At 51.2% G+C, this 25,974-nt stretch overlaps 1 protein-coding gene across 11 annotated transcripts in view; it reads left to right on the top strand.

Moving 5' to 3' along the window:
• The window catches only part of SCN8A (sodium voltage-gated channel alpha subunit 8), a 166,618-nt gene that overhangs the window by 50,873 nt on the left and 89,771 nt on the right, over positions 1-25,974 (top strand). For 9 of the 11 annotated variants that reach the window (XM_051845488.2, XM_051845487.2, XM_051845492.2 and 6 more), the window contains exon 2: positions 16,207-16,539. In XM_051845488.2, the coding sequence (XP_051701448.1) occupies positions 16,264-16,539 (276 nt within the window). In that variant the 5' untranslated portion in view covers positions 16,207-16,263. Of the gene's footprint in view, positions 1-15,269; positions 15,425-15,788; positions 16,114-16,206; positions 16,540-25,974 lie in introns of those variants that run through there. The other 2 variants (XM_051845490.2, XM_051845489.2) reach the window with 2 other exon arrangements.

Raw genomic sequence — 25,974 nt, forward strand, 5'->3', positions numbered from 1 at the left:
TTTCTTCCCTCCTAAGTTTCATATCCGTCCTAGGTTTCCTATCCGAGTCAGGTTTCCTATCCGTTCTAGGTTTCCTATCCGAGTCACGGCACCATTATATCGCTCCCCCTCTTCGCGGAGGAACGACACTAAACCCTGCTTAGGCTTCATATCCGAGTCACGGCACCATTATATCGCTCCCCCTCTTCGCGGAGGAACGACACTAAACCCTGCTTAGGCTTCATATCCGAGTCACGGCACCATTATGTCGCTCCCCCTCTTCGTGGAGGAGCAACACAGGACCCTGCGCTGTTCTTTTTGTCTGCTCGGCCCTCCCCGGGTTTGCTGCTGGTTCTTCCCGGGTTGGCTACTATCCCTTCCACCTCCGTGGAAGGGCAGTTCCCCCTGGCCGCATTCCCCACTTCCGCAGGGGAGCGGCACACCGCCAGCCAGCTCTCTCGGGGGCAGCACAGGTGTTCCCCTTAGATGTTCCCCATAGATGTTCCTGGTGCATGCCGTCTCTCTCCTCCCTTATAGTCCTCTTCTGCCAATCCCAACTCGGCTGCCCACACGCCGAGTACGCTGCTCTCCTCCAATCAGGAGTAGGTCCTACAGTTTATTGGTTGAACTGGAGGCAGCTGGGTAGAAGCTGTTTTCTCCTCCCCCAGCGCCATACTGTAGGAGAGCAGATGCATAGAATAAGTCTTAATTCCAGTAACTCAGTCTAGTCCGAGCTGCTCCCCACAGAGGAGAGCAGATGCATAGAATAAGTCTTAATTCCAGTAACTCAGTCCAGTCCGGATTGCTCCCCACAGACAACGACATGAAGACTTCACAAATTTTATCTAATTTGGCCCCCCAGGCACCCAGCTGATAGATTGCAGGGCCATCTCTACAAATCCTATCACCGACCTGCCTCCCTCTTTTTGTAAATAAGGCCACAGTTTGGGTGGGTGAGTCAATTTATGAAGGGCCACATTGGGGCCAGCGCGGTGGTGCAGCCAGTTAACACCCTGGCCCGAAGCGCCGGCATCCCATGGGCACCAGTTTGAGGCCTGGCTGCTCCGCTTCTGATCCAGTTCTCTGCTATAGCCTGGGAAAGCAGTGGAAGACGGCCCAAGTGCTTGGGTCCCTGCACCCATGTGGGAAACTCAGAAGAAGCTCCTGGCTCCTGGCTTTGGATCTGTGAAGTTCTGACCGTTGCAGCCAACTGGGGAGTGAACCAGCGGATGGAAGACCCCCCCCCCACCTCTCTCTCTCTCTTTCTCTCTCTCTGTCTCTCCTCTCTCTGTGTAACTCTGACTTTCAAATAGATAAATAAATCTATTTGAACAGCTATTGGAACAGCTATGACTTGAACCAATGCCCGTATGGGATGTGGCACTGCAGACGGCGGCTTTACCCGCTACGCCACAGCGCTGGCTCCTGATGTCTTAAATTTAAACAGGCTGGGGCCAGCATCATGGCATAGCAGGTAAAGCTGCCAGCATCCCATATGGGCACCAGTTCATATCTTGGCTGCTCTACTTCCTGTCCAGCTCCCTGCTGATGGCCTGGGAAAAGCAGCATAAGATGGCTCAAATCCTTGGGCCCCTGCCACATGGGAGACCCGGATGAAGCTCCTGGCTCCTGGCTTTGGCCTGGCCCAGCCCTAGCTATTGCAGCCATCTGGAGAATGAACCAGCAGATGGAAGATCTCTCTGTTGCTGTCTCTGTCTCTGTAACTCTTTCAAGTAAATAAAAAATAAGTAACTTTTTTAAAAACTAAGTCTATAGCGGCTACTTGGGGGGTGAACCAACGGAAAAAAGGAAGACCTTTCTCTCTGTCTCTCTCTCTCTCTCTCTCTCTCTAACTCTGCCTGTCCAAAATAAATAAATAAAGTAAGTCTATAGCTAGGGTGATGTCAGCTGTCCAAGACCGTTGTATTGGAGATTGTGAAGCCTCAGAGAAGCATATGGCCTAGAGTCTTGCTAATCACAGGAAGCAGAAAGCTCACAGTCTTCTCTCTAGTCAAGTCTGAGGATGGCAGACTTAAGCCCAGCTGTGAAATCACGTGACTTCTGAACTCCACACACTTTGCAAAAAGTATATGTGGACTGGGACCGGTGCTGTGGCTCAGCAGGTTAATCCTCCGCCTATGGTGCCAGCATCCCATATGTGCGCCAGTTCTAGTCCTGGCTGCTTCTCTTCCTATCCAGCTCTCTGTTATGGCCTGGGAAAGCAGTAGAGGATGGCCCAAGTCCTTGGGCCCCTGCATGGGAGACCCGGAAGAAGCTCCTGGCTCCTGGCTTTGGATCAGCGCAGCTCCAGCCATTGCGGCCATTTAGGGAGTGAAGCAGTGGAGGGAAGACCTCTCTCTGTCTCTCCCTCTCACTGTCTGTAACTCTACCTCTCAAATAAATAAAACAAAAGTAATGTGACCCTGTGTGGTTACTGGCATCGAAAGCCAGACTGGTGTCCCTGGTTGAAGAGTCTGCTTTATGCCTAGCCAGTGTCTCCACTGTGTCTCTTTTCTCTGAAAGAGTCAAGTCCTCTTTGCTCCTCAGTTGAACTTGGCAGGTGCGTGTCTCATGCACTCCACATCTTGCCCGTGTTTGTCTTTCTTACATGTGGTATACTGATGCTTCCTACCCATGTTTGGATTTTCCGTAGCAGCTGGGAAATGAACGCTTTTAAAACTGGTATTTAATGTACCCCTTCCACATGTTAGGTGTGTTTTAAGCCCTGCACTTTCTTGTCGGTTAAGTAGTTTTCATGGTCCCTGTCCAGTTGGGGCGAAATGCAAAACCGTTGGATTTTTGGCCTGAATCTGAATGTCTGACCCAAATCATATATTCAGTGGCCTTATGCTGAGTAACTGTGTTCAGCTGTGGAGGGAAAAAGTGGCATGGCATCCCAGATGTGTCAGTTTCCTCTGCTTCAGTTGCAATTAGGGGCATCATAGTCGGCGAGTACATCCAGCTATTCCTTTCGACAGAGAGAATTTTTCTTCCTCCTAGTCCCACCGTGCACCGTGAGTGCTTCTGGGGGAACACACGGAGTAAGAGTTTCTCAGCCAGGTTCCAGAGTGGTTCAGACGTTTCAGAGAAAATGCAGTGTCCTCAAAGTTCTGCTCCTCCCAGGAGCATGAGCACCTGCCGGTTGTCTAATGTTAAACTTGAACATGGTGGAGTGGAAAACAGGACGCCTTGGGCTCTGGTCTCATTCCACAGGGAGGGGAGCAGGAGACCATGTGGTGGGGAGGAGAGGCCCAGTGTCACAGCAAGGCAGGCACAGAGAGTTGAGGGTAAGCCCTCATGTGCATGCTGGCACTGGGGAAAAATGAAACAGAGAACCACTCGTCATGAAAGCAGAGCCCTTTGCTGTTGGATTCATCCGTGTCCAGCTGGTCTGTTTGGCTCAGGACTTTTCAGAACTTTCTAGCAGCCCGGGTTGGTTATTCTGGGACTAGTGTTCCCAGGAACACCTCAGGGAGTACGACATTAGTCTGTGGGACACCACTAACAGGTTTCAACCAAAGCGCCAATTGGTCGGAATCACTCACACACCTTAGAAAAAATCTCCCCTTGGGGCAGATAGACAGAAAGGAAATGAAACTGGAGGCAGCGACACTAGTTAGATGGTTGCTATGGCAGCTACACAAGAAGTGACAGGACTCAGGACCGGTGGGCAGGCTTTTTCTGGAAGGGGTCAGATGGGATGCGTTTTTGGTTTTGTGGGCCTTACAGCCTCCGTGGTAACTGCTCAGCCTCGCCACCGCAGCGCAGAAGCAGGCATGGATGCCATGTAAAGAAACAAGTGTGGGCTGGTGCCACGGCTCACTAGGCTAATCCTCCGCCTGTGGCGCCAGCACCCTGGGTTCTAGTCCCGGTTGGGGCATTGGATTCTGTCCCAGTTGCTCCTCTTCCAGGCCAGCTCTCTGCTGTGGCCCGGGAAGGCAGTGGAGGATGGCCCAAGTGCTTGGGCCCTGCACCCACATAGAAGACCAGGAGGAAGCACCTGGCTCCTGGCTTCGGATCGGCACAGCGCACCGGCCGTAGTAGCCACTTAGGGGGTGAACCAATGGAAAAGACCTTTGTCTGTCTGTCTCTCACTGTCCACTCTGCCTGTCAAAAAAAGAAAGGAAGGAAGGAAGGAAGGAAGGAAGGAAGGAAGGAAAGGAAGGAAAGGAAGGAAAGGAAGGAAGGAAGAAAGAAAAGAAAGAAAGAAAAGAAAGAAAGAAAGAAAGAAAGAGAAAGAGAAAGAGAAAGAGAAAGAAAAGAAAAGAAAAGAAAAGAAAAGAAAAGAAAAGAAAAGAAAAGAAAAGAAAAGAAAAGAAAAGAAAAGAAAAGAAAAGAAAAGAAAAGAAAAGAAAAGAAAAGAAAAGAAAAGAAAAGAAAAGAGAAAAGAAAAGAAAAGAAAAGAAAGGAGCGTGGCCGGGATCTAGGGAGACCTGATGCGCAGGGTTCTGGAGATCAAGTGGCAGGTATGATCCTAACCAGGATCAAGGAAGCTAGTGAAAAATTGAGAATAGAGGGTCTGGCGCTGTAGCATAGTGGGTAAAGCCGCCTCCATGCAGTGCTGGCATTTCATATGGGCACCGGTTCAAGACCCGGCTGCCCCACTTCAGATTCAGCTCTCTGCTATGGCCTGGGAAAGCAGTAGAAGATGGCCCAAGTCCTTAGACCCCTGCACCTGCGTGGGAGACCCAGAAGAAGCTCCTGGCTCCTGGCTTCGGATCGGTGCAGCTCTGGCCGTTGCAGCCAATTGGGGAGTGAACCAGCGGATGGAAGACCTCTCTCTCTCTCTGCCTCTCATTCTCTGTGTAACTCTGACTTTCAAATAAATAAATAAATCTTTAAAAAAAAATGAGAATAGATGCAGAGGCAGCACCTGGGATATAAAGCAAGAAGTTCATGTGGCCTTGAGGAAGAGCTGAGACACATGGGAAGCAAGTCAGATTTGTAGGGAAGAACAGTGGTGACAAGGGTGGTACAGTAGAGGACGGGTTGTAGCATCTGCAGGGTCAGGGTGGCAGGTGTGGCCACATCACACCTGGGAAGCAGAAAGGGTGGCCAGTGCTTGTGTGCACTTAATAGGGTGGAAACCTTTGAGCCAACGGCACCTGCTCAGAGAAAACTTTTGGGTTTATTTAAAAACGTTATAATCATTGGTTCTTACTTCATTTAGGTAGGATATGTTCTTTTTTAAAAGAGAGAGAGAGAGAGAGAGAGAGAGAGAGAGAGAGAGAGAGATTCTGTCCACTGGTCCACTTCCCAAGGGGCTGCAATAACCAGGATGGGCCAGGCTGAAGCCAAGAGCCTGGAACTCCATCCCCATATACCATATGGATAGCAGGGGCCCAAGCACCCAGGCCATCTTCCGCTGAGTTTAGAGGCACAATAGCAGGAAACTGGGTCAGAAGTAGAGCAGCCAGGGCATGAACCGGCACTCACGTGGGATGCTGGCATCCCAGGCAGCAGCTTGACCTGCTACACCACAGTGCCAGCCTCCTAAGCAGGACAACTTCTTGCCCAATAATTAGTATGTTTAGATCAAAATATCTATACTCAAAGTATAAGAGGTTCACAGGGATTTCCTGATAGAATTACTTATATGGTTGACTTGTGTTGATATCCACGCTGGGCTTCTATCCAACACCCTTCGCAGGAAGATCTGTTCCTGAATGAACCAGGAGTTGACTGTCTCAAAAGGGCTCGGGAGAGACTGAGTTCATGGGAATCAGAGGCAAGTGGGTGAGCTTTTGGTAGATTTGGTGGAGGTGAGGTGAGGGATGTGAGAAGTCAGAAGTGACCTCAGCCGGGGGCAGGCCATCATGACCGAAGACTGCGTGGGAACTCTTGGTGAGGGCGAGCCCCCAGGATCCGGGAACAGGGAGAGGCTTCAGGCTGCAACCCCTCGTGTTTAAAATGGTTAAAGTCAGACTTCGGCAAAATTGTTTTGATTTCCATTTCTAGAACTGTTACAGGTTTTCCAAAATGAAATATGTAAGTGACAAAGTAGGAAACTGGCAGGCCAGCGTCCCGGTGTCGTTGGAAGAAGGCGGCTTGGGGAGTGGGGGGCGGTGCAAAGGCTCCATATGCCTGCTCTTCTCTCTCCTCCTAGGAGAGGAGCCGCCCACCTCCTCCCAGCTCAGAGCCGCTCCTCTGGCTAATTCCAAATGAGTTAACAGATCACATGCAAAGAGCTGGCTTGCAGGCTCCAGTCCTGTACCAAGCTTCCTCTCTTCTGGTTCCCCTAAGCTTTAGAGCCACCTGTCCTGCTGCCCATAGGGTGTAGCAAAGCGCCTCACACGCAACCCCACCCCGAGCAATCATCACCTTAGCCCCACGTCTCGGCCCCCATCTTGGAGAACTGCATTGCTGTGCATCTGCTCGTAGGGGACAGAAATCCGAGTGTCTGTCTTGACTCTGTCCTGCCGCCCTCCCACCATCAGCTGGCCTGCAGGATGGTTCAGAGCAGCACACCTGCAGCTGCCGAGGGGCCACACCGGTCTCCTGCACACTTGCTCCTCTCCTGCTCCACTCCACTCCGCCCACTCATTCAAACACTGTAGCTAGAACAACCTCCCACAGGTGTAGCTTTGGTCCAGCCGTGGCAACAGGACTCTGCATTTCTGACATGGTCCCTGCTCGCCTGTTGGGTGACTCTCTGAAGCCCACATCCCCTGTGCCATCAGCGCCTAAGTGGCTTGATCTCCGATCTCCGACGTGTGCACTTCCTCCTCTGCGAAGCTCCGCTGGTTCCTTGCCATCCCCACTCCACCTGCCCGGCCTTCAGGCCTTGGGTAGATGGTTCCCTTCTCTGGGAAAGCCTTCCCTGCCCTCTTCCCCCAGACGAGCTCAGGTGTCTTGTCGTGTGTTCCTGTGGAAGCTGATTGTGCTTATTGGAGGATGTAGCATGTTGCACTTTGCCTGTTTGTCTCCTACCCCCAAGAAGACTGCAAACAGGCATGAACTGCCTCATTCATCAGAGTGTAGCTTCTGGCATATACGAGAAAGCATAGCAAGGTTTTCTTCTCTCTCTTAAAAAGTATGGTATTTACACTTAACTTAAAATTTGCCACCTTGGCCATTTTTTAAAAAAGATTTATTTATTTATTTGAAAGAGTAACATAGAAGGAGAGGCAGAGAGAGAGAGGTCTTCTGAGGCCAGGAGTCAGGAGCTTCTTCCAGGTCTCCCACGCAGGTGCAGGGGCCCAAGGACTTGGACCATCTCCTACTGCTTTCCCAGGCCATAGCAGAGAGCTGGATCGGAAGAGGAGCAGCCAAGACTCGAACCAGCACCCATATGGAATGCCAGCACTGCAGGCAGCGGATTTACCCACTATGCCGCAGCACCGGCCCTGTGCCTTGGCCAATTTTACACGTACAGTTCCGTGGTATTAACTTACACATACATTGCTATGCAGCTATCATCTCTGGAACTTTCTCAGCCCACACTGACACCCATGAAACTCTTCCTCCCTGCTGCTTCTCCCCTGCACCTGTAACACTCTTCTGTCCCCACATATGGGACGACTGCTCTAGGTGCCTCTTATCAGCAGGATTATTCAGTGTTTGTGCTTTGTGTCTGGTTTCTTCCACTTAGTACCTTTTCGAGGTTCATTCATGTCGTAGCATGTGTTAGAATTTCCTCCTTTTTTTTTAGAGAGAGAGATTTATTTACTTATTTGAAAGTGTTAGAGGGAGAGAGAGAGTGAGTGAGAGCGAGCGAGAATACCCCTATCTGCTGGTTCATTCCCCAGATGGCTGCAATAGCTGGGGTTGGGCCAGGCTGAAGCCAGGAGCCAAGACCTTTATCCAGGACTTGTACGTAGGGGGCAGGAGCCCAAACACTTGGACCATCTCCCACTGCTCTTCCCAGGCATTAGTCCGGAGGTGGATCTAGGGTGGAGCAGCCAGGATGCAAACCAGTGCCCACATGGAATGCCGACATTGCAGGTGGCGGCTTTCCCCGCTACACCACAACGCTGGCCCCCAGAAGTTGCTTGCTTTGTAAGGTTCCATTGTTTGTACATACCACATCTTACATATGTATGAATTTCAAAAGGTTTTAGCACCAGGAGAAATTTGTCTTTTCATTGCATTTCGTGCAAATGTTTTGAAGTACCCTTAGATTTATCAACACTCATGGACATTTGGCTTGTTTTTACCTTTTGGCTGTTTTGAGTAATTCTACTGTAGGAACAGGGGAACGCGAGCATCTTAAGCCCCTGCTTTCTGTTCATCTGGGTGTGTATGTAAAGGTGGAATTGCTGGATCTTGTGGTAATTATGTGTTTAATAGTTTAGGGGAACTGCCATACTCTTTTCTGTAACAACTACACCATTTACATTCCCACCGTCATTGCATTAGGCTTATAATTTTTTAAAAAGATTTTTTATTATTTTTATTTGAGAGATAATTACAGAGAGGGAGAGACAGAGTGAAAGGTCTTCTCTCCACTGGTTCACTCCCCCAAATGGCCACAATGGCCAGAGCTGAGCCAATGCGAAGCCAGGAGCCAGGAGCTTCCTCTGTGTCTCCCACACGGGTGCAGGGACCCAAGGACTTGGGCCATCTTCCACTGCTTTCTCTGGCCATAGCAGAGAGCTGGATCGGAAGTGGTACAGCCAGGACTTGAACCGGTGCCCATATGGGATGCTGGCACTACAGTTATAGGCTTTACCCGCTACACAACAGTGCTGGCCCCAGAGTTACAATTTTTCAACACATTACTAGCACTTACTACTTTCCACTTTATTTTTTTTACTGTAACAACCATTCTGATGGGTATGAAGTGGGATTTAATTTTTATTTTTGATTTCCATTTATCTAATGATTAGCAGAATTCAGCATGTTTTCCTATGCTTACTGGCCATTTGTGGATCTTTTTTTTTTTTTTTTGAAAAATATCTTTCATCCTTTGCCCAATTTTTAATTGCATTTTTAAGGTTTTGTTAAGCTGTAATTCTGTGTATATCTGGGAATTAATTTCCTATCAGATATAAGGATACTTCAAAAAGTTCATGAAAAATGGAATTAAAATATAGGTTTAAGGGTAGGCATTTGTCTTAGCACTTAAGTCACTCCATGTCCCATATAAGGTTGTATGCCTGGTTCCACTCCTTTTTTTTTTTTTTTTTGGTTTATTTTATGTATTTGTAAGGCAGAGTAACAAAGAGAGAGGGAGAAACACAGCGAGAAATAGAGAGATCTTCTATCCACTGGCTTGCTCCCCAGATGGCCACAATGGCAGGGGCTGGACCAGGCTGAAGCCAGGAGTCCAAAACTCCATCCAGGTCTCCCACATGGGTGCAGGGGCCCAAGCACCTGGGCCGTATTCTGCTGCCTTCCCAGGCACATCAGCAAAGAGCTGGATCAGAAGCGGAGCAGCCTGGACTTGAATCAGTGCTCATGTGAGATGCCAGCACCACAGGCAGAGGCTTAACCTGCTGAACTAAGATGCAGGCGCCTTGGCGCCACTCGACTCTGGGTTCCATGTAATGCAGATACTGAAGACTACTGCAAGCATTTGGAGAATGAACCAATGAATAGGGATCAATGTTCTCTCTCTCCTCTCTCAGATAAGTTTGTTTTGGTGCAAAAAAAAAAAAAAAAAAAAAAAAAAAAGAAATCCATGCATAATTTTTTTGGTACTGTGGAACTACCATGAACTTTTTGAAGACTCCTCATATTATAGATTTCACAATTTTTTGCATTGAAATAAACTTAGTTCATTTTTGCTATGAACTTTGTGAAGTTCTCCTATGTATGATTTGCAAATATTTTCTCTTGTTCTATGCATTGCCTTTTTTTTTTTTAAGATTTATTTATTTGAAAGTCAGTTACACAGAGAGAAGGAAAGGCAGAGAGAGAGGGAGAGAGAAAAAAGTCTTCCATTCGCTGGTTCACTTTCCTGTTTGCCACAATGGTCAGATCTGCACTGATCTGAAGCCAGGAGCTAGGAGCTTCTTCTGGGTCTCCCACGCAGGTGCAGGGTCCCAAGGACTTGGGCTATCTTCCACTGCTTTCCCAGGCTATAGCAGAGAGCTGGATCAGAAGTGGAGCAGCCAGGACTCCAACTGGTGCCCATATGGGGTGCCGGCACCACAGGCAGATACTTAGCCTACTATGCCACAGCACTGGCTCCTGCATTGCCATCACAACAGTGTTTAATTTTGGTGAAGCTCACCTTATCCTTTTGTTTCATTGCCTTTGCTTTTGTTGTCACATCAAAGAAATCATTGCTCAATGCATTGTCATGAAGATTTGCCCCTGTGTTTTCTTGGGCGAGTTTTGTAGCATTTGATCTGTGATCCATTCTGAGTCAGTTTTTGTGTATGGGGCAAGGACTCACTTCAGTCTTGTGCTTGTGAATATCCAGTCTGCCCAGCACCTTTTGTTGAAAATACTCACCTGTTCCCACTGAGTGGCCCTGGGCCTCTGGCCAAAGGCATTTGACCACCCATGAGGCTCATCTGTGTGCTGTCTAATCCTGTTCCATTGGCCCCTCCCTCCTCACACTCACACCACCCTGCAGATCTGTGGCAAGTTCTGAATCAAGGAAGAGTGAGCCTTGAACTCTGGTTTTCTTGATCAGATCTGAGGCAAGTATTTTTCTTTTAAGGTTTATTTTATTTGAAAGACAGTTACAGAGCCGGCGCTGGGCTCAATAGGCTAATCCTCCGCCTAGCGGCGCCAGCACCCTGGGTTCTATTCCCGGTCGGGGTGCCGGATTCTGTCCCAGTTGCCCCTCTTCCAGGCCAGCTCTCTGCTGTGGCCAGGGAGTGCAGTGGAGGATGGCCCAAGTGCTTGGGCCCTGCACCCCATGGGAGACCAGGAGAAGCACCTGGCTCCTGCCCTTGGATCAGCGCAGTGCACCGGCCGCGGCAGCCATTGGAAGGTGAACCAATGGCAAAAAGGAAGACCTCTCTGTCTCTCTCTCTCACTGTCCACTCTGCCTGTCAAAAAAAAAAAAAAAAAAAAAAAAAAAAGTTACAGAGAGAGGTAGAGACAGAGGGTCTTCCATCTGCTGGCTCACTCCCCAAATGGCCATAAAGGCTGGAGCTGAGCTGATCCAAAGTCAGGAGCTTCTTCCAAGTATCCCATGTAGGGTGCAGGGGCCCAGAGACTTGGGCCATCTGCTGCTTTCCCAGGCCATAGCAGAGAGCTGGATTGGAAGTAGAGCAGCCAGGACTCGAACCGGTGCCCATATGGGATGCTGGTGCTGCAGCCCAGGGCCTTAACCTGCTATGCCGCAGCGCTGGCCCCTGAGGCAAGTTTTTAGCACTGCTCTCTGCTCTTCTCAGATCCCATCCCAGCCTGTTGTCTGATGTATGTCCCCCTGGGCATTGTAAACCACTCCTCCACCTTTAATCCCTGTCACAGGCCCTCTTCAGGGCTGGCTTGCTTCCTGGCTTCCACCCCAGCTCTCAATTTGGATTCCTTTATGCATGTGTCATGGCCACTGCTGGCATTTTAAAACCATTGTGTCCCATTGTCCTTATCCATAGGACACCTGGAAAGACTTAAACTGAGCAACAAACAAAACGCTTATGGCAACTCTGAAATAAATATCACATCTCTGAAATACTCCCAGCATTGAAAACTTGGGACTGAATCCTCCTGGACAGCCAAGGCAAGAGAACCCTAGCCTTGCCTCCGGCTGTGAGTCTAGTTCCATCTCTTTTGGAGCTCCAAGTTGCTTTTCTCATTCCTTCATCACCTGGGCACGGGCACATGGCCGGACAGACAGCCAGGACAGACAAAGTGCAGTGGCTGAGAGACTGTGGGTTGGCAGAAAGTACATTTTATTGGAGGCCGAGAAACCTGGCTCCCAGCTCCATCCGCTGCTACCTAGACAGCTCAGCCTCTCTTTTTAACTTACAGGTAGAGCAGCTGGACTCGCTGCTCCCTAAGTTTCCTGTAAATCTAAAAAGTTCCTGTCTCCCTTTTGCAGCCCCTTCTCAGAAGGAGAAGGAGCTGAAGCTGAGTCTGATGGACGAGGAAAGCTTAGGTAAGAAAGAAAGATTTCAGGAGGCTTCAAACTAAGATGAAAGCGAATTCAGTAGTCAGTGCAGGTTCCCGTGACTAGACGTTTTGATTTCCATGTAGGGGCAAATGAACATTGACTTCTTCCTCACACCACACACACAAATCATTTCCTTGTGGTTTGCAACTGAAGAAGGTTAAGCAAACACGGGAGAATACCCATATAACTTTGGGGCAGGCAAAGATGCTTGAACAGAACAGATTGATAGATTGGATGTCGGTAGCATTGCGGACTGGTCATTACGAGGCGCCCCTGGGAAGTTAGATGGGAGAAGGTAGGCGTTTGGCTTGGTGGTTAAACCGATGCCGCTTGGGGTGCCCACATCCCATAGTGGAGCGCCTGGTTTGGAGTCCCAGCTCTGTACCGGTTTCCTGCAGGTACACACCCTGGGAAGCAGTAAGCTGCAGCCCAAGTAGTTATTTCCTTCCCAGACTGAATTCCCTTGTCCTGAATTCGTCCTGGCCTAGCCCTGATTATTGTGGACATTTAGGGATGAACCAGCTGATGAGCGATCTCTCTGTCACTCCTTCTCTCTGTCTCTTTGTCTCTCTGTCTCTCTGCCTTTCAAATGAATAAATCAGACTCCCAGCTTTGGCCTGGCTCCCAGCCCTGGCTTCTCTGGGCATTTGGGGAGTGAACCGGTGGATAGGCACTATGGCCGTCTGACTTTCTGTCTCTCTCTCCCTCCTCCCCCATCCCCTTTTCAAATAGTTTTATTTTTTATTTTTTTTATTTGGAAAGTAGAGTCATAGACAGTGAGAGAGACAGAGAGAAAGGTCTTCCTTCTGTTGGTTCACTCCCCAAATGGCCGCTATGGCCAGCACTGTGCCAATCCGAAGCCAGGAGCCAGGTGCTTCCTCCTGGTCTCCCATGCGGCTGCAGGGGCCCAAGGACTTGGGCCATCTTCTGTTGTTTTCCTAGGCCACATTAGAGAGCTGGATCGGAAGTGGAGCAGCCGAGACTAGAACCGGCGCCCATATGGGATGCCGGCGCTGCAGGTGGAGGATTAACTAAGTGAACCACGGCGCTGGCTCCCAAATAGTTTTAAAAATCAATTAATAAGGCCGGCGCCGCGGCTCACTAGGCCAATCCTCCGCCTAGCGGCGCTGGCACACCGGGTTCTAGTCCCGGTTGGGGCGCCGGATTCTGTCCCGGTTGCCCCTCTTCCAGGCCAGCTCTCTGCTGTGGCCAGGGAGCGCAGTGGAGGATGGCCCAGGTGCTTGGGCCCTGCACCCCATGGGAGACCAGGATAAGCACCTGGCTCCTGGCTCCTGCCATCGGATCAGCGCGCTGCGGCCGGCCGCAGCGCGCTGGCCGCGGCAGCCATTGGAGGGTGAACCAACGGCAAAGGAAGACCTTTCTCTCTGTCTCTCTCTCTCACTGTCCACTCTGCCTGTCAAAAAAAAAAAAAAAAAATCAATTAATAAATTAAAGGAGGACCTGGTAGAGGTGACTGTGGTTCCATTTCATATGGCTGTCAGACAATGGTCCCAACAACAGAAATAAAAAACCAGGAGGAGGAGTTGGGGTTGGAAGCAAGATGCGTGTTTTTTTTTTTTTTTTAAGATTTGTTTATTTATTTATTTGAAAGTCAGAGTTACACAGAGAGAGACATAGTCATAGAGAGAGAGAGGTCTTTCATCCGCTGGTTCACTCCCCAATTAGCCACAATGGCCGGAGCTGCACTGATCTGAAGCCAGGAGCCAGGAGCTTCTTCCGGGTTTCCCATGCAGGTGCAGGGATCCAAGGGCTTGGGCCATTTTCTACTGCTTTCCCGGGCCCTAGCAGAGAGCTGGATCGGAAGTGGAGCCATCAGGACTCAAAACAACACCCATATGGGATGCCGACACTTCTGGCAGCAGCTTTACCCACTACACCACAGTGCCAGCCCCAAGAGATGGGTGTGTAACATGTGTTATTCTGAAGTGGGTGCAGACCCCACAAGACAACCATGGGCTCAGCAGAGCTCTCAGGTGCCTGTGAAAGGAAGAGTGTGACAGACATTTCCCAGGCTGGCCCTTGGAGAAGGGAGGGGTGAGGCCGAGAGGACACTGCAGCTGCGGGGGGAACAGCGTAGCAGAGGGTTGCACACCAGATGCAGAGTGGGGGACGGGTGTGCACAGGGAGGTCGAGGGAGGATTGAAAGGCAGCGGCGAGCCGGGGTAGCTGAGGGGACTGAGGAGCTGAGAACAGGGCCCAAGTTGTGGAACCCGGATGCCTGCAGTGAGATCACAAGAACTGTCAGCCTCTCCGGTGACTTAGGCTGCCCTCTGAGTAGCAAGTGGGAGTGGCCTCAGTTTGCGCATAAGCGTGTGTGCAGGAGCCAAGGTGCCCAGGGTGTTGGGCGAGTCGAGGCTGTTCTGAGTCCGGCATGTGTCGTTTCCTGGGGCGTGCAGCTTCGTTTTCTCTCTCTCCACCTGTCAGGTGGCTAGGATGGTATTGAGCTCGCTCGTGTTCTGGAGGTTAAATGAGCTAATGCAGGCAAGGCGCTTGGGATGCAGTAGGTGACCAGTGTCAGCTGAGAGCCTGAGCGTGGCGCGGTGCCCTGGGGGCACAGAAGGAGGAGTTGCTGGGAGAACTGTGGAGGAAAAGGGGCTTACTGGTGGGAGAGGGGGCACTGCAGGGATAGGTAAGGGGACAGGGAATTTTAGGTTGGGAAAAACATCGTCACCAAAACCTCGGATCAGTAAAAACAGAATATTTCCATGTGATTTTCTCGCTGAGCCGATGAGCAGCTCTTCAAGGAAGGGCGAGTCAGCATGTCAGAGCCCTGTGACTTGGAGCAGACCAGCCAGTTCCCTTTGACCCCTTGTGTCCACATCAGTGAAGTTGAAGGGACTGGACCTGTAAAATCCCTCACAGCCGTGAAGCCTTGAGTCTTCACACAAGGAAGCGATTTCTGTGAACCAATGGCGTTGGTACAATGGGATGCCCTATGTGGGGCCAACTTGTGGCTCTGGCCTCATCCACCTCATGCTGTGAGTAGGTGCCCACCTGCAGACGCTTGGGGGCCTTGCCCATGTAGCAGTCAGTATCCCTGGAGAGTCTGGGATCTCAGCAGGTGGACTAAGAAGGCAGCCGCCTCCCAGATTACTCAGAGCTAATCTGCTGTGGGTTTCCAGAAGGGGCCCCCAGTTTTATGGATTCTTGCCTTGAAGTGGGCCCCAAGTGGGCCAAGTAGGAAGGGAAAGAACAATCTAAGGCCTTTTTTTTTTTTTTAATCCACTTCCCTGGCTTGTCCTTGTGCTCACAGACTAAAGGAGAAAAGACAGTGCTGTGCAGCCAGATGGACTGCCAGCGAAACCCTGAGGCTGTCACGGCTGCTCCCCTGCCCTGGCCTCTCGTGACGCTAGCCGAACGCTGGTTGCTTTAACACCAGGATTCCTGCGTATCAGGGCCCGTGTTGAAGTAAGCTGGGACTCTGTGTAGACTCATGTGGGAACAGACTGGCTGTCAGATGGCATAACTTCAGCCATCCTTCGTAGAACGGGGTTCTGCAGCTCCCTGTCCTGCCACTGGTGCCCAGGAGCGAGTTCCAGAGCTCCATGGGAAGGGGCAGTCCCCTGGCTGGAGCCTGGCCACTGAGGGAGACGCTTCCAGACAGCTGTTCCTCCATGGTGGACTGGAAACTAACTTGAAATGGGAGGACCCACGCAGGTGGCAGCTGTTGCAGCCACATTCTGTGCCTTGTGGAGCTTTTGCTTTCTGGAACTGAAAGTTGGGAGGAGGGACTGATTACCTTTGTGTCATCCTTTAAAGGGGGAGTGGCTCCGGGGGGGGGGGGCGAGAGCTCCAGGAAGGGCAGGTGGCATGGGCGTCTGGGGCTTCCCTGAACTGGAGCTGACTGTGCCACTCTGTGGCATCACGGAGGTCTTAGCAGTTCAGCCTAAGAGCCCCTGAGAGTGTGGACTATGCCCTCTTGTTGCTGTAGTTGTCTGTGGTCGTCTAACAGGAAGTGCCTATGATAAGTTCTAGAGATTCTGGAGGCTCCCATCTTTTGGCCGATGACTGGTCTATGACCCAAGTCCATTCCTGCCACTGAGAAAAAAAAAATCACCAAGGCAAGGGGCAAAGGAGACACGCTGTGTGTCGCAAAGGTGGGGACTGGAGGCTGCGAGGGAGGTGGCCCGGGCTGGCCGCTGTTCCGAGCGGTGATTGATTAATGCTGTCTGTGCTGCTCTCTCCTCCAGAGCTGACCTGCCCCGGACGCAGCCCAACGAACGAAGCAGCTGCTGCAGGATGAGAAGATGGCAGCGCGGCTGCTCGCACCGCCAGGCCCCGACAGCTTCAAGCCGTTCACCCCCGAGTCGCTGGCCAACATCGAGAGGCGCATCGCCGAGAGCAAGCTCAAGAAGCCCCCGAAGGCTGAGGGCAGCCACCGGGAGGACGATGAGGACAGCAAGCCGAAGCCCAACAGTGACCTGGAGGCGGGGAAGAGCCTGCCTTTCATCTACGGGGACATCCCCCAAGGCCTGGTGGCCGTTCCCCTGGAGGACTTTGACCCCTACTATTTGACACAGAAAGTGAGTTACAGGAGGAGCGGTGGCCACAGGTGTCCCCCACCCACCGCCACCACCACCGCCACCACCTCCAACTTCCCAGCAGTCTTAGGGGGAGATGGGCCGGCAGGAAGCACACCTCGAGGCCAGAGTGTGGCCGAGTTGCTCACCATCAGCTTCAGGGCTGGGCTCTGGGGTGATCTGTCCTTGCAGCGGCCGCCCAGGGTCAGCCATGGGTGTTGGTGCTCGTCCATCCCATCAGTTAAGACCTCTGGTTTGGGTTCCAGGTCACACGGGGCGTGGGGAAGAAGAGAACGGTTCAGTGGAGTCCAGAAAACGACGGGGCACCATGCGGGATCACTCGCACCCGCACCAGAGCTGCCTGTACAAAGGAAGCAGCCAGTGCAGAGCATGGGGTGGCCCTTGGGGGGACGTTAGTGCAGAGCCGCCGGGGACAGGGACAAGACAGAGAGTAAAGCAGCACGGACCAGCGAGGAGAGGCACCAGGACCTCGGCCTCAGCCTTGGCTGTCTGGGTTGGTCCAGTTATTCCTGGGGGCTGGGTCCGCAGGTGACAGACAAACCTGTGTTCTTTTGCCCAGGGTTTCCCAACTTCCCAAATGATGATCTGAGTGAGTCTGGGGTTTCTTTCTCACAGTCATCTTCTGAAACAAGGCAACAGGTGGTGAAGTGGACTCTCCTGGGTGCGTTCCCGGTCCCGGAGTTGGCCGTCGTCTTAGGGAACCCCTCGCTGGACAGGTGTCACTTAAAGAGAGGTTTTTCCAGACGAGAGGGGAAATGGCTTTTTGTGATTTTATATTCATAAATAGAGAGGCTTAACTGCCTCTGTTAGCAAAACCATCTCTGGCGACTTTGCTTCATCTCTTCACACTGGGGGGCTTTCAGTGCGACAGAAGTCAAGGCGAGGTGCGGGAATCTCTTGACTTGGCTCTGGCTGTGGGATCATTTTTTAGTCCAGGATGACACAGGCGGTCCAGACGCCAAATGCTCCTTTACCCATGCAGTTTGGCTGCTGCCCAGAACAGCTACACCCTAGGAAGGAGTGAAACTGGTAAACTTTCTCTTCCACTGAGCAATCTAGGAAGTTTAAGGGAGGAAACGTGCCAGCGACACAGGGCACAGGAGATAAAGTAAGAGCTGTCAGCCCCTAAGTCCCCAGGTTTGTTGTTTTTCAGTTTTCCCTTTTTAGTGTAAAGGAGGGGGAAAAAAACTCCAAATGAATGCATGACTTTTAGTAAGTCACTTTATTTTCTTGGGCCTACATTGTTTACTCTTACAACTCAAATGCAATTGAAACTTTATCTTCTTCCACTTAACACATGGAAACCACAGGCAGCTGTCGGCTGTCAGAGCCCAGTTCCCTTCTGCGTGCCTGTTCCTCAGGCTCCTGCCTCTTTCCAGTCCCCGCACCCCAGCTGTCAGCAGCCTGGCCTGGGGTCTCTGCTCTGGTGGGCGTCGGTCCTCTGATGGCCTGGACCATTGCTGACGGTGCTCCGTTAGGGAGCCGGCTCGTCATGATGTATAAAGGCTGATCTCGCCTGTTGGCCCTTACCACAAGGGTTGATTGTTCTGAAAAGGATCACCTTAATTGCATTTTCCTATACTCTTGCCTTTTTTTTTTTTAAGTTTAATATACTTCCACACAGAAAAGTTTGGAAGGAAGAACACTGCTAGCACTTCCCAAGCGGTAATTGTCCTTTGAAGTGAGAGATCTTTCAGTTGATTAAAAAGAATATGCTGGATCCAGTGTGCTCACCATCCTTCGCAGGCATGGCTAACGCTTGTTACTAACCAGGCCTTGTGCCAGCCAGGCCTCCACTGCAGGGACGCACACAGGGAATTAACCCACAAATCAAAAAGAGATATGGGTAGGAATGACCTTAAGGGGACGTCCCTTTCTGCTTGTTTCTCAAGGGCTGCCTTAAATGATTCCAGGCCGGTTCTAGCAGCTCTCTTTGCTGAATGATACAGTGGGAGTCCTTGTTCTTGTCCTTGTGGGCCACAGCTTCTGATTTGTGACTGCTGCGGAGACTTGCTGCTCACTCCCTTCTCTCTCTCTCGTAGTCGGTGAGAATGCGTTCGTTCCCCATGAGCAGACTTCTGGTTTCTCTGCCCCGTGGGTTTCACATTCCAGGGCCCACACAAGGCCCTAACAGTTGTATGTCACGGCTGCTGGCCTGGCTGTCGCAGGCCTCTGGGCGTGTGCTGGGACCCATGGGGCCTTCCCCAGTGCCTGTGCAAACCCGCTGGATGGTCCTCACTGACGAGCCTCAGAACTTTACTCGCCCTTTGCCTCCTGCTACTTTGTCCTAAGTGCCTTTTTCCTTTGGTTGTCTTGTTTTCCAGTTGTCTGCTACAAACGCTTGCATCGAATGTTTAGACAAACGCATCTAATTTTTAAAATAGGTAATTGCACGCTCAACAACTCGGAGATATTCTGTAAAAAGTCTATCCTTCACACCTGTCTCATCTGCCCACGTCTTCTCTGCCTGCACAGGTTAATGCCTGTAGTAGGGTCCTCCAGACCTAATGCACGCACATATACGAGCAAAACCCGCCATGCGTGTTCCAGAACTTTAACTCCCTCAAATGCCTTTGTTTTTGGTTTCCTTCCTTTTTTTAAAAAAAGATGTATTTATTTATTTGAAAGTCAGAGTTACACACAGAGAGAAGGAAAGGCAGAGAGAGAGAGAGAGAGAGAGAGGGGTCTTTCATCCACTGGTTCACTCCCCAATGGCTGGAGCTGCGCAGATCCAAAGCCAGGAGCCAGGAGCTTCTTCCAGGTCTCCCACACAGGTACAGGGGCCCAAGGACTTAGGCCATCTTCCACTGCTTTCCCAGGCCACAGCAGAGGGCTGGATCGGAAGAGGAGCAGCTGGGACTAGAACTGGCACCCATATGGGATGCCTGTGCTGCAGGTGGCGGCTTTACCTGCTACGCCACAGCGCTGGCCACTCCTCCCTTCTGAACGCTGTGGCCTCTTTTCCTTCTTTTATGCTGTGGCACCTCCAGTGTTAGCACTGTCAGCTCTCAGTGCCTCTCTCTCCTCTCCCTCTTTTTTTTTTTTTTTTTTTTAAGTGAACTGAGAGAAGGACTCTGTCTCTCTCTTCACCCCGAAATCACACCCTCCAGTGCTACACGGGGACGTGTGGAATTCTGAATGGCCCAGGGTGTGCCTGAAGACTGCCTGACACGGGCACAGTCAGCGGAAGATCCCCTCCCTGGCTGACCCCCACCCGCCTCCCTGTTTGTTAGAACTGATGACTCCTGTGCGTGTGCCTTTCATGTGGCGCGTTTGCCTTGAGAGAAGAAAGGCTTCTATAAAGGCCAAAAATCCAAATCACAGCACTCTGTCGTGCGTGTAAATAAGACACGGGACTGTTAGGGTGAAAGTACCTGGGTATGGCTTCCCTAGGTCCGTTTTATTGTCTGCAGCTCTTGGTGTGTCCGTTTTCCTGCAAAGTGGGGTGATGGGGCGGGGCAGGGCTGCACTTAGAAGCATAGAACATCACAGTTGCCCGGCCCAGCCCAGCCCAGCCTGCTCATTTCATAGGGGTTTCTCGAGGTTAAGTGCTTTGTCAGAAGTCAGCGCCGCCGTCAGTGGCAGAACCCGGACGATAACCACGCCTCTGCCCCTCTGCTCACCGCAGCGTATTTCTGGCTCACCGCTCTCCTGGTTTTGCATCAGTTGGGGGCCAGCCTCAGTGGGCTCGGGCCTTCTGAAGTTGGGCCGGCAAATAGAGAAAGAACGATAAGCCCCTTTTTCACTTATGCTCTTGGGGGACCCCTGTGGTTTCCTAACCCTTCTTGGGCAGGGCCTAGCGAGTGCTGGGAGCCCCTTCTGCTGGGAGGGTGGGATTCGCGTTGTAGCCAGCACTGCGTCTTCTCCCGCAGCAGCCCCCACAACAGCCTGTCCCAGGGCCCGGGCTCAGCATCACCACTTCTGGGGTTCAGCTAGGCCTCGAACCTTGCGTGACCTGGAACCTCACCTCCCCACCTTTGTCACTTTTCAAAGCAGATTATCCTTCCCGCGACGCACACACTGGCCATAGCCCCTCCCCAGATTGTGGCAAGGGGGCATGGTAAAAAGAGCCCCCAGCTAGGAAGTAAAGCTTTGGTTTTTGTTCCCACTTTGCCTGGGCCAGGTCATTTAAGCCCTCAGAGCTTCAACTCCCTTCTCTGCGGTGCACACTGTCTGCGTCTTTGTCAGTGAACTTCATGCTTTTGCCTGAAACAGGTGATGTGTTAGCTGCGGCAGATAACTTTACATTTGTGTAGTGTGCCCCTCCCAACCCCCAACACACACACACACACACACACACACACACCTGCTGCATGTTCCGTCATTTAAGTTCACCTCTGGCATCCCACCCATCTGTCTGGGCCCAGTGCACGGTCCCTTGCTTCCCTCCAGCCTCTGCTGGTGGTCCTACACCAGTGCCGATTGTTGCTTCTGGAGCTTTCTCATACACTAAGGTCTCCAGCCCTGTCTCAAGTAGGATTCTCGTTTTCGATTTCACTCGTATTAGGTGTGGCCGAGCACCTGTGTTCCCAACGGTGGTTACAATTTTCTCCTGACCATCAACTCCCTCAAATAAAGAACTCTTAAGTGACACACACACACACACACACACACACGTACACACGTGAACTCCTGGCTAGAAATTTTTCCCCAATCTATCTCACAACCTTTCAGTAGGTCCAGGGCAGAGAAAGGTGGTTAAAGCAGGATTCGTGTTCATCACCTGTGTCTTGAAGTGTTGCTGATGAGTTGTTGCATTGGGTCTTTCACCCAACAAGCCGAGTTGCTTTATGCTTTATCTAAAAGTAAATGTTTTTAAACTTCGATTTACTTTGTTGTTAAAAAGTCTTTTTTTTACCCCAATAACAAAAGAAAACAAAAGGAGTTTTGAAGTTATTCTATCTTCCAAATAAAATTGAATATTTGGGAGCCCTTGAGATGTGGGCCATTGTCAGGATGATGGATCCATTAATGGCAGGCATGGAAGTTGGGGTGGGGCTGGGGGACTCTTGGCTGCTGTCTGAGTGTTGTTACGCAGAGGGCAAGGAGCCTGGTTCAGCATTCCTAAGCCAGATCTCTCTTTGATAGCCTGAGCAGTAGACCAGGAGTTGGGAGGTCTTCCTTCTTCATCTAACTCCCCGGTGATCTTGGGCATGGCACTGGATGGGTCGGTCATTCAGGGCCTCAGTTTCTATAGAATATTAAGATGACGCACATAGGCAGCATCTCACCGGCGTCTCGGGGTGCTGGTTAGCATCACTTCTGGACTGTCTGGACAGCCCGGCGCCCTGCCCCACTTCATTGTTCTCCATGGGGCTTACCGCCTGGTGCGTACTGTATTTATTTGCTTCTCGTGTCCTCGTCAGCTGGAGCGGTGCCTGCCCTATAGTAAGAGCTCTGTGTTTGGATGAGTGAATGAATGAATCTTGTGAGCTAATGCATGGGAAAGCACCATGCAGTTTTCTAAGTGCTATGGATACAGAAAGTGACATTTAAGCCTTTCCTAATGAGACATCGTCCCATTTTCCAAAAATACAGCCCTTAAAGGGGTGTGGGTGGGTGGGGGTGGGGGGAGACTGATTACCAATATGTTTGTTTCTTTCCCAAAGCATTGGCGTGGTGGAGGAGCTGAGGAGGAGGAGGGTGGGAGGCAGACTTGCTAATGGAGACGTTTCAGAGGGCGGCACAGGTGGAGCCCCAGCTTGGAGAGAGGACGCTGGGAAAGGCGCTTAGGTAGCAGCTGCTGTGCTGGGCTTGCCTCTCTTCTTGTCAGTTAGTCACAAGGGTGCATTGCACAGAGGGTGTTATTTCCTGAACATCCTAAGTCCTCTCGTGTCCACTTATTTTTTTTTCTTCAAAGATTTATTTATTTACTTGAAAGTCAGAGTTACACAGAGAGAGGAGAGGCAGAGAGAAAGAGACAGAGACAGAGAGAGGTCTTCCATCCGCTGGTTCACTCCCCAATTGGCCACAATGGCTGGAGCTGCTCTGATCTGAAGGCAGGAGCCAGAAGTTTCCTCCAGGTCTCCCACGTAGGTGCAGGGGCCCAAGGACTTGGGCCATCTTCTACTGCTTTCCCAGGTCATAGCAGAGAGCTGGATCGGAAGTGGAGCCATCAGGACTTGAACCGGCACCCGTATGGGATGCCGGCACTGCAGGCAATGGCTTTACCTGCTACGTCACAGTGCCAGCCCCTGCATCCACTTTTTATTTTTTTATTTTTTTTAACTTTTATTTAATGAATATAAATTTCCAAAGTACGATTTATGGGTTACAATGGCTTCACCCCATACCGTCCCTCCCACCCACAGCCCTCCCCTTTCCCACTCCCTCTCCCCTTCCATTCACATCAAGATTCATTTTTTGACAGGCAGAGTGGACAGTGAGAGAGAGAGACAGAGAGAAAGGTCTTCCTTTTGCTGTTGGTTCACCCTCCAATGGCCGCCACTGCCAGTGCGCTGTGCCCGGTGCACCGCGCTGATCCAATGGCAGGAGCCAGGTGCTTCTCCTGGTCTCCCATGCAGGTGCAGGGCCCAAGGACTTGGGCCATCCTCCACTGCACTCCCTGGCCACAGCAGAGAGCTGGCCTGGAAGAGGGGTAACCCGGACAGAATCCGGCGCCCCAACCGGGACTAGAACCCGGTGTGCCGGCGCCGCAAGGCGGAGGATTAGCCTAGTGAGCCTTTTTTTTTTTTTTTTTTTTTTTTGACAGGCAGAGTGGACAGTGAGAGAGCGGACATCCACTTTTATTAAGCATTCTGCTAGTTTGTCAGCCACATGAAGACAAAGTCCACTCCTTGTCTCTGTGTGGTTATGGCTCGGTGGCATATGATGTGATGTCATCTTTGACCTGGGGGGTTAGGAGGGTCCCCGAATGGTTTCATGGTAAGATTAGTATTTGAATCAGGCCTTGGATTTTATTTATTTTTATTAGAGAGAGACAGCTCCCCTCTGCTGGTTCACTCCCCCATGATGCCAGGAGGGCTAATGCTGCTGTCCGAGGACTTAACCCAGGTCAACCATGTGGGTAGCAGGAACACAGTCACTTGAGCCATCGCTGCTGCATTAGGCAGTCAGCAAAGCCGGGTGTCCCGCTCAGGGACTCCCTTGTGAGACACAGGCTCTTCCCCACGGGGCCACACACCTGCCCCAAAGCCTTGGATTTTTAGGAGGGGGGCCGAGCTTGCAGGCAGAGGCGCAATATGAATGGAGGTGCTGCTTTGAGAAGCAGGCAGCATGGAACCTGGGAGCAAAAGCCAGGTCTCATTCCACCTGAATCTGATCTAGCAGCTGAGGAGCAGGGAGAGCCAAGGCGTGGCTGGCTCCCAGTGTTGGGCCAGCACGGTGGTCTTCACTTGCTAAGCAGTAGAGAACCGTGCAGGGCGGTGATGTGTGGGGTAACAGAGCTGGCACGAGGGGGCCAGCGGTACAGTAGCGAGAGTCTGAATTCCAGTGGTGCAAGCAGGAAGGAAGGGGAATGGAGGAATTCGGGGTTTTCAGAGAGAAGTTGGCAGGGTTTTGTGCTGGGCCTTGCAGGGTTAGGAAGGAATTGAGCAACTCTCATCTGATAATTGATGAAATTGTGACCAAGCATTTTCTCTCTGTCCAAGCTCGTGTTCTGTGCCCTTGGGAACAAAGACAAGTTAGAGAGACTCTTGGAGTTTAGTTTTTGTGGAGGAGACAGATAACACACACACACACACACACACACACACACACACAGAGAGGAAGTCATTATAGATAACTATGGATGCTCTGAGGAGGATGGCACGCCATGGATGGTCGAGGTTTGGGGTTCTCTAAGTTGGTACAGAGGCTGAACTTTGGGAGATTCCAGTTTGTGTTTTCTCAAATATGTGCCTTCAGTGGGTCTTTAGTGAGTACCAAATCGTAGTCTCTCGAAGGACCCATCCTACAGGTGTTCTGGGTAGTTTTACAGCCAGTGCTGTCGCCGTGTTAAGAATGACCTGTTTTTATGGGCCTGTCTTAGGTGTCTGCATAGGCGGAACTCAGCCATCTGGGCCCATCGATTAGGAAGTGAATAAGACTGTTAAGGAACTGGTCTCTTGGTTTCTCCAGAGTGTGAGTTAAGAACTCCTATTCTTGTAAGAATTGACCCCGTCAAGTGGCATTCTTTAATACACACAGAAATGTCGGAGAGTGCCACAGTGACCTTGGTCGTCATCTGACACTGATTAACTGTACTTTTTTTAAAAAGATTTATTTGTTTATTTGAAAGTCAGAATTACTGTTAGACACAACTTAAGGTGAGAGTTGCCCTGCCCTGTCGTCTGCCAGTTTCTGCCAGCCCTGGTCCCAGCTGGCTGCAGGCTTTCCCAGACAGACTTGGAAGGGGTGCACCTCATGTTCCAGGCTGGGAAGGTGGGCCTGCGGCCTCGGTGTGAGTGAAAGAATGCTCTAGCTTCAGGAATGGGTGCCCCCCGTACTTGGCCACCCCCTCTCTGTTCTGTGTGTCCCGTTGTTCCCTCTCATGGTGGTTCCTTCCCCGGTCTGTGAACACACGTCTAGCCTCGTCCTAGCAGCTCCTTAACATGGCCTCATCTTCCCAGCCAGGCTCATCTCTCTGCGTGCCTCTGGGCATTATAAGAGGGACCTCTGCTTTGCACCTGCTCATCTCTGCCCACCTCCACCACCCTTGCAGCCTGCGCATCCTCAAGATAGGATTTTCCCAGGAAGACGAGGGCTCAGATCTAAGCCGTGTCCTAAGATCCCAGCCCTCTGACCCTCTCTGCCGTGTGTGGTGCATTGGCCACTCTTGAAAGCTATCTGCCTTCTTGGCCTCACTGCTCGAACTGTTTGCTTTCTCTTTCCTGTCCTGCTCCTTTCCCATCAGTGTTGCTATTGCCCCGCTGGGTTCCGCCCTTGGCCCGCATTCTTCCCATTTGGCACTCTCTGGCTGGGTGATCTCATCCAGTCTCTCAGTGGAGGGCTCCTGGCGCCGTCTCCAGTCTGGAATGCTACTTAAATACTCAACACCTGCTTGGCCGGGCACCTCTGCCCGGATTTCCCATAGGCAACCCCGTGTGTCCCAGGCCAAGCTCAGTCTCTCCCCTGCTATCTTCCGCCATCTGCCATCTTGCTGACAGCACTCCCAAAATTCTAGATTCCGTTACTGTCTCCCCATAGTTTTCTGCTGCCCCACAAGGATCACCGGTACTGGGGTGGGGGGTATCAGTTATAATGATGAACGTTTTTACAAGTAAGAGAAAATTATGGCTCAGAAACATTTAACTCGCTCACAGGCCCTCTGCAAGTCCATGGCAAGGCCAGGTTCAGTGCCAGGAGTGTGTCAATTTAGTGCCTGTGGTCACCACCACTCTATAAAGTACGAAGGGTCTTCAAAAAAGACTCTGTGGAAGATGCGTTTTATGGAAAAAGTAGGCATGGCTTTCCTAT

This window comes from Oryctolagus cuniculus, chromosome 11 (assembly GCF_964237555.1).
Source record: "Oryctolagus cuniculus chromosome 11, mOryCun1.1, whole genome shotgun sequence".
NCBI classification, from domain to species: Eukaryota; Metazoa; Chordata; class Mammalia; order Lagomorpha; family Leporidae; genus Oryctolagus; species Oryctolagus cuniculus.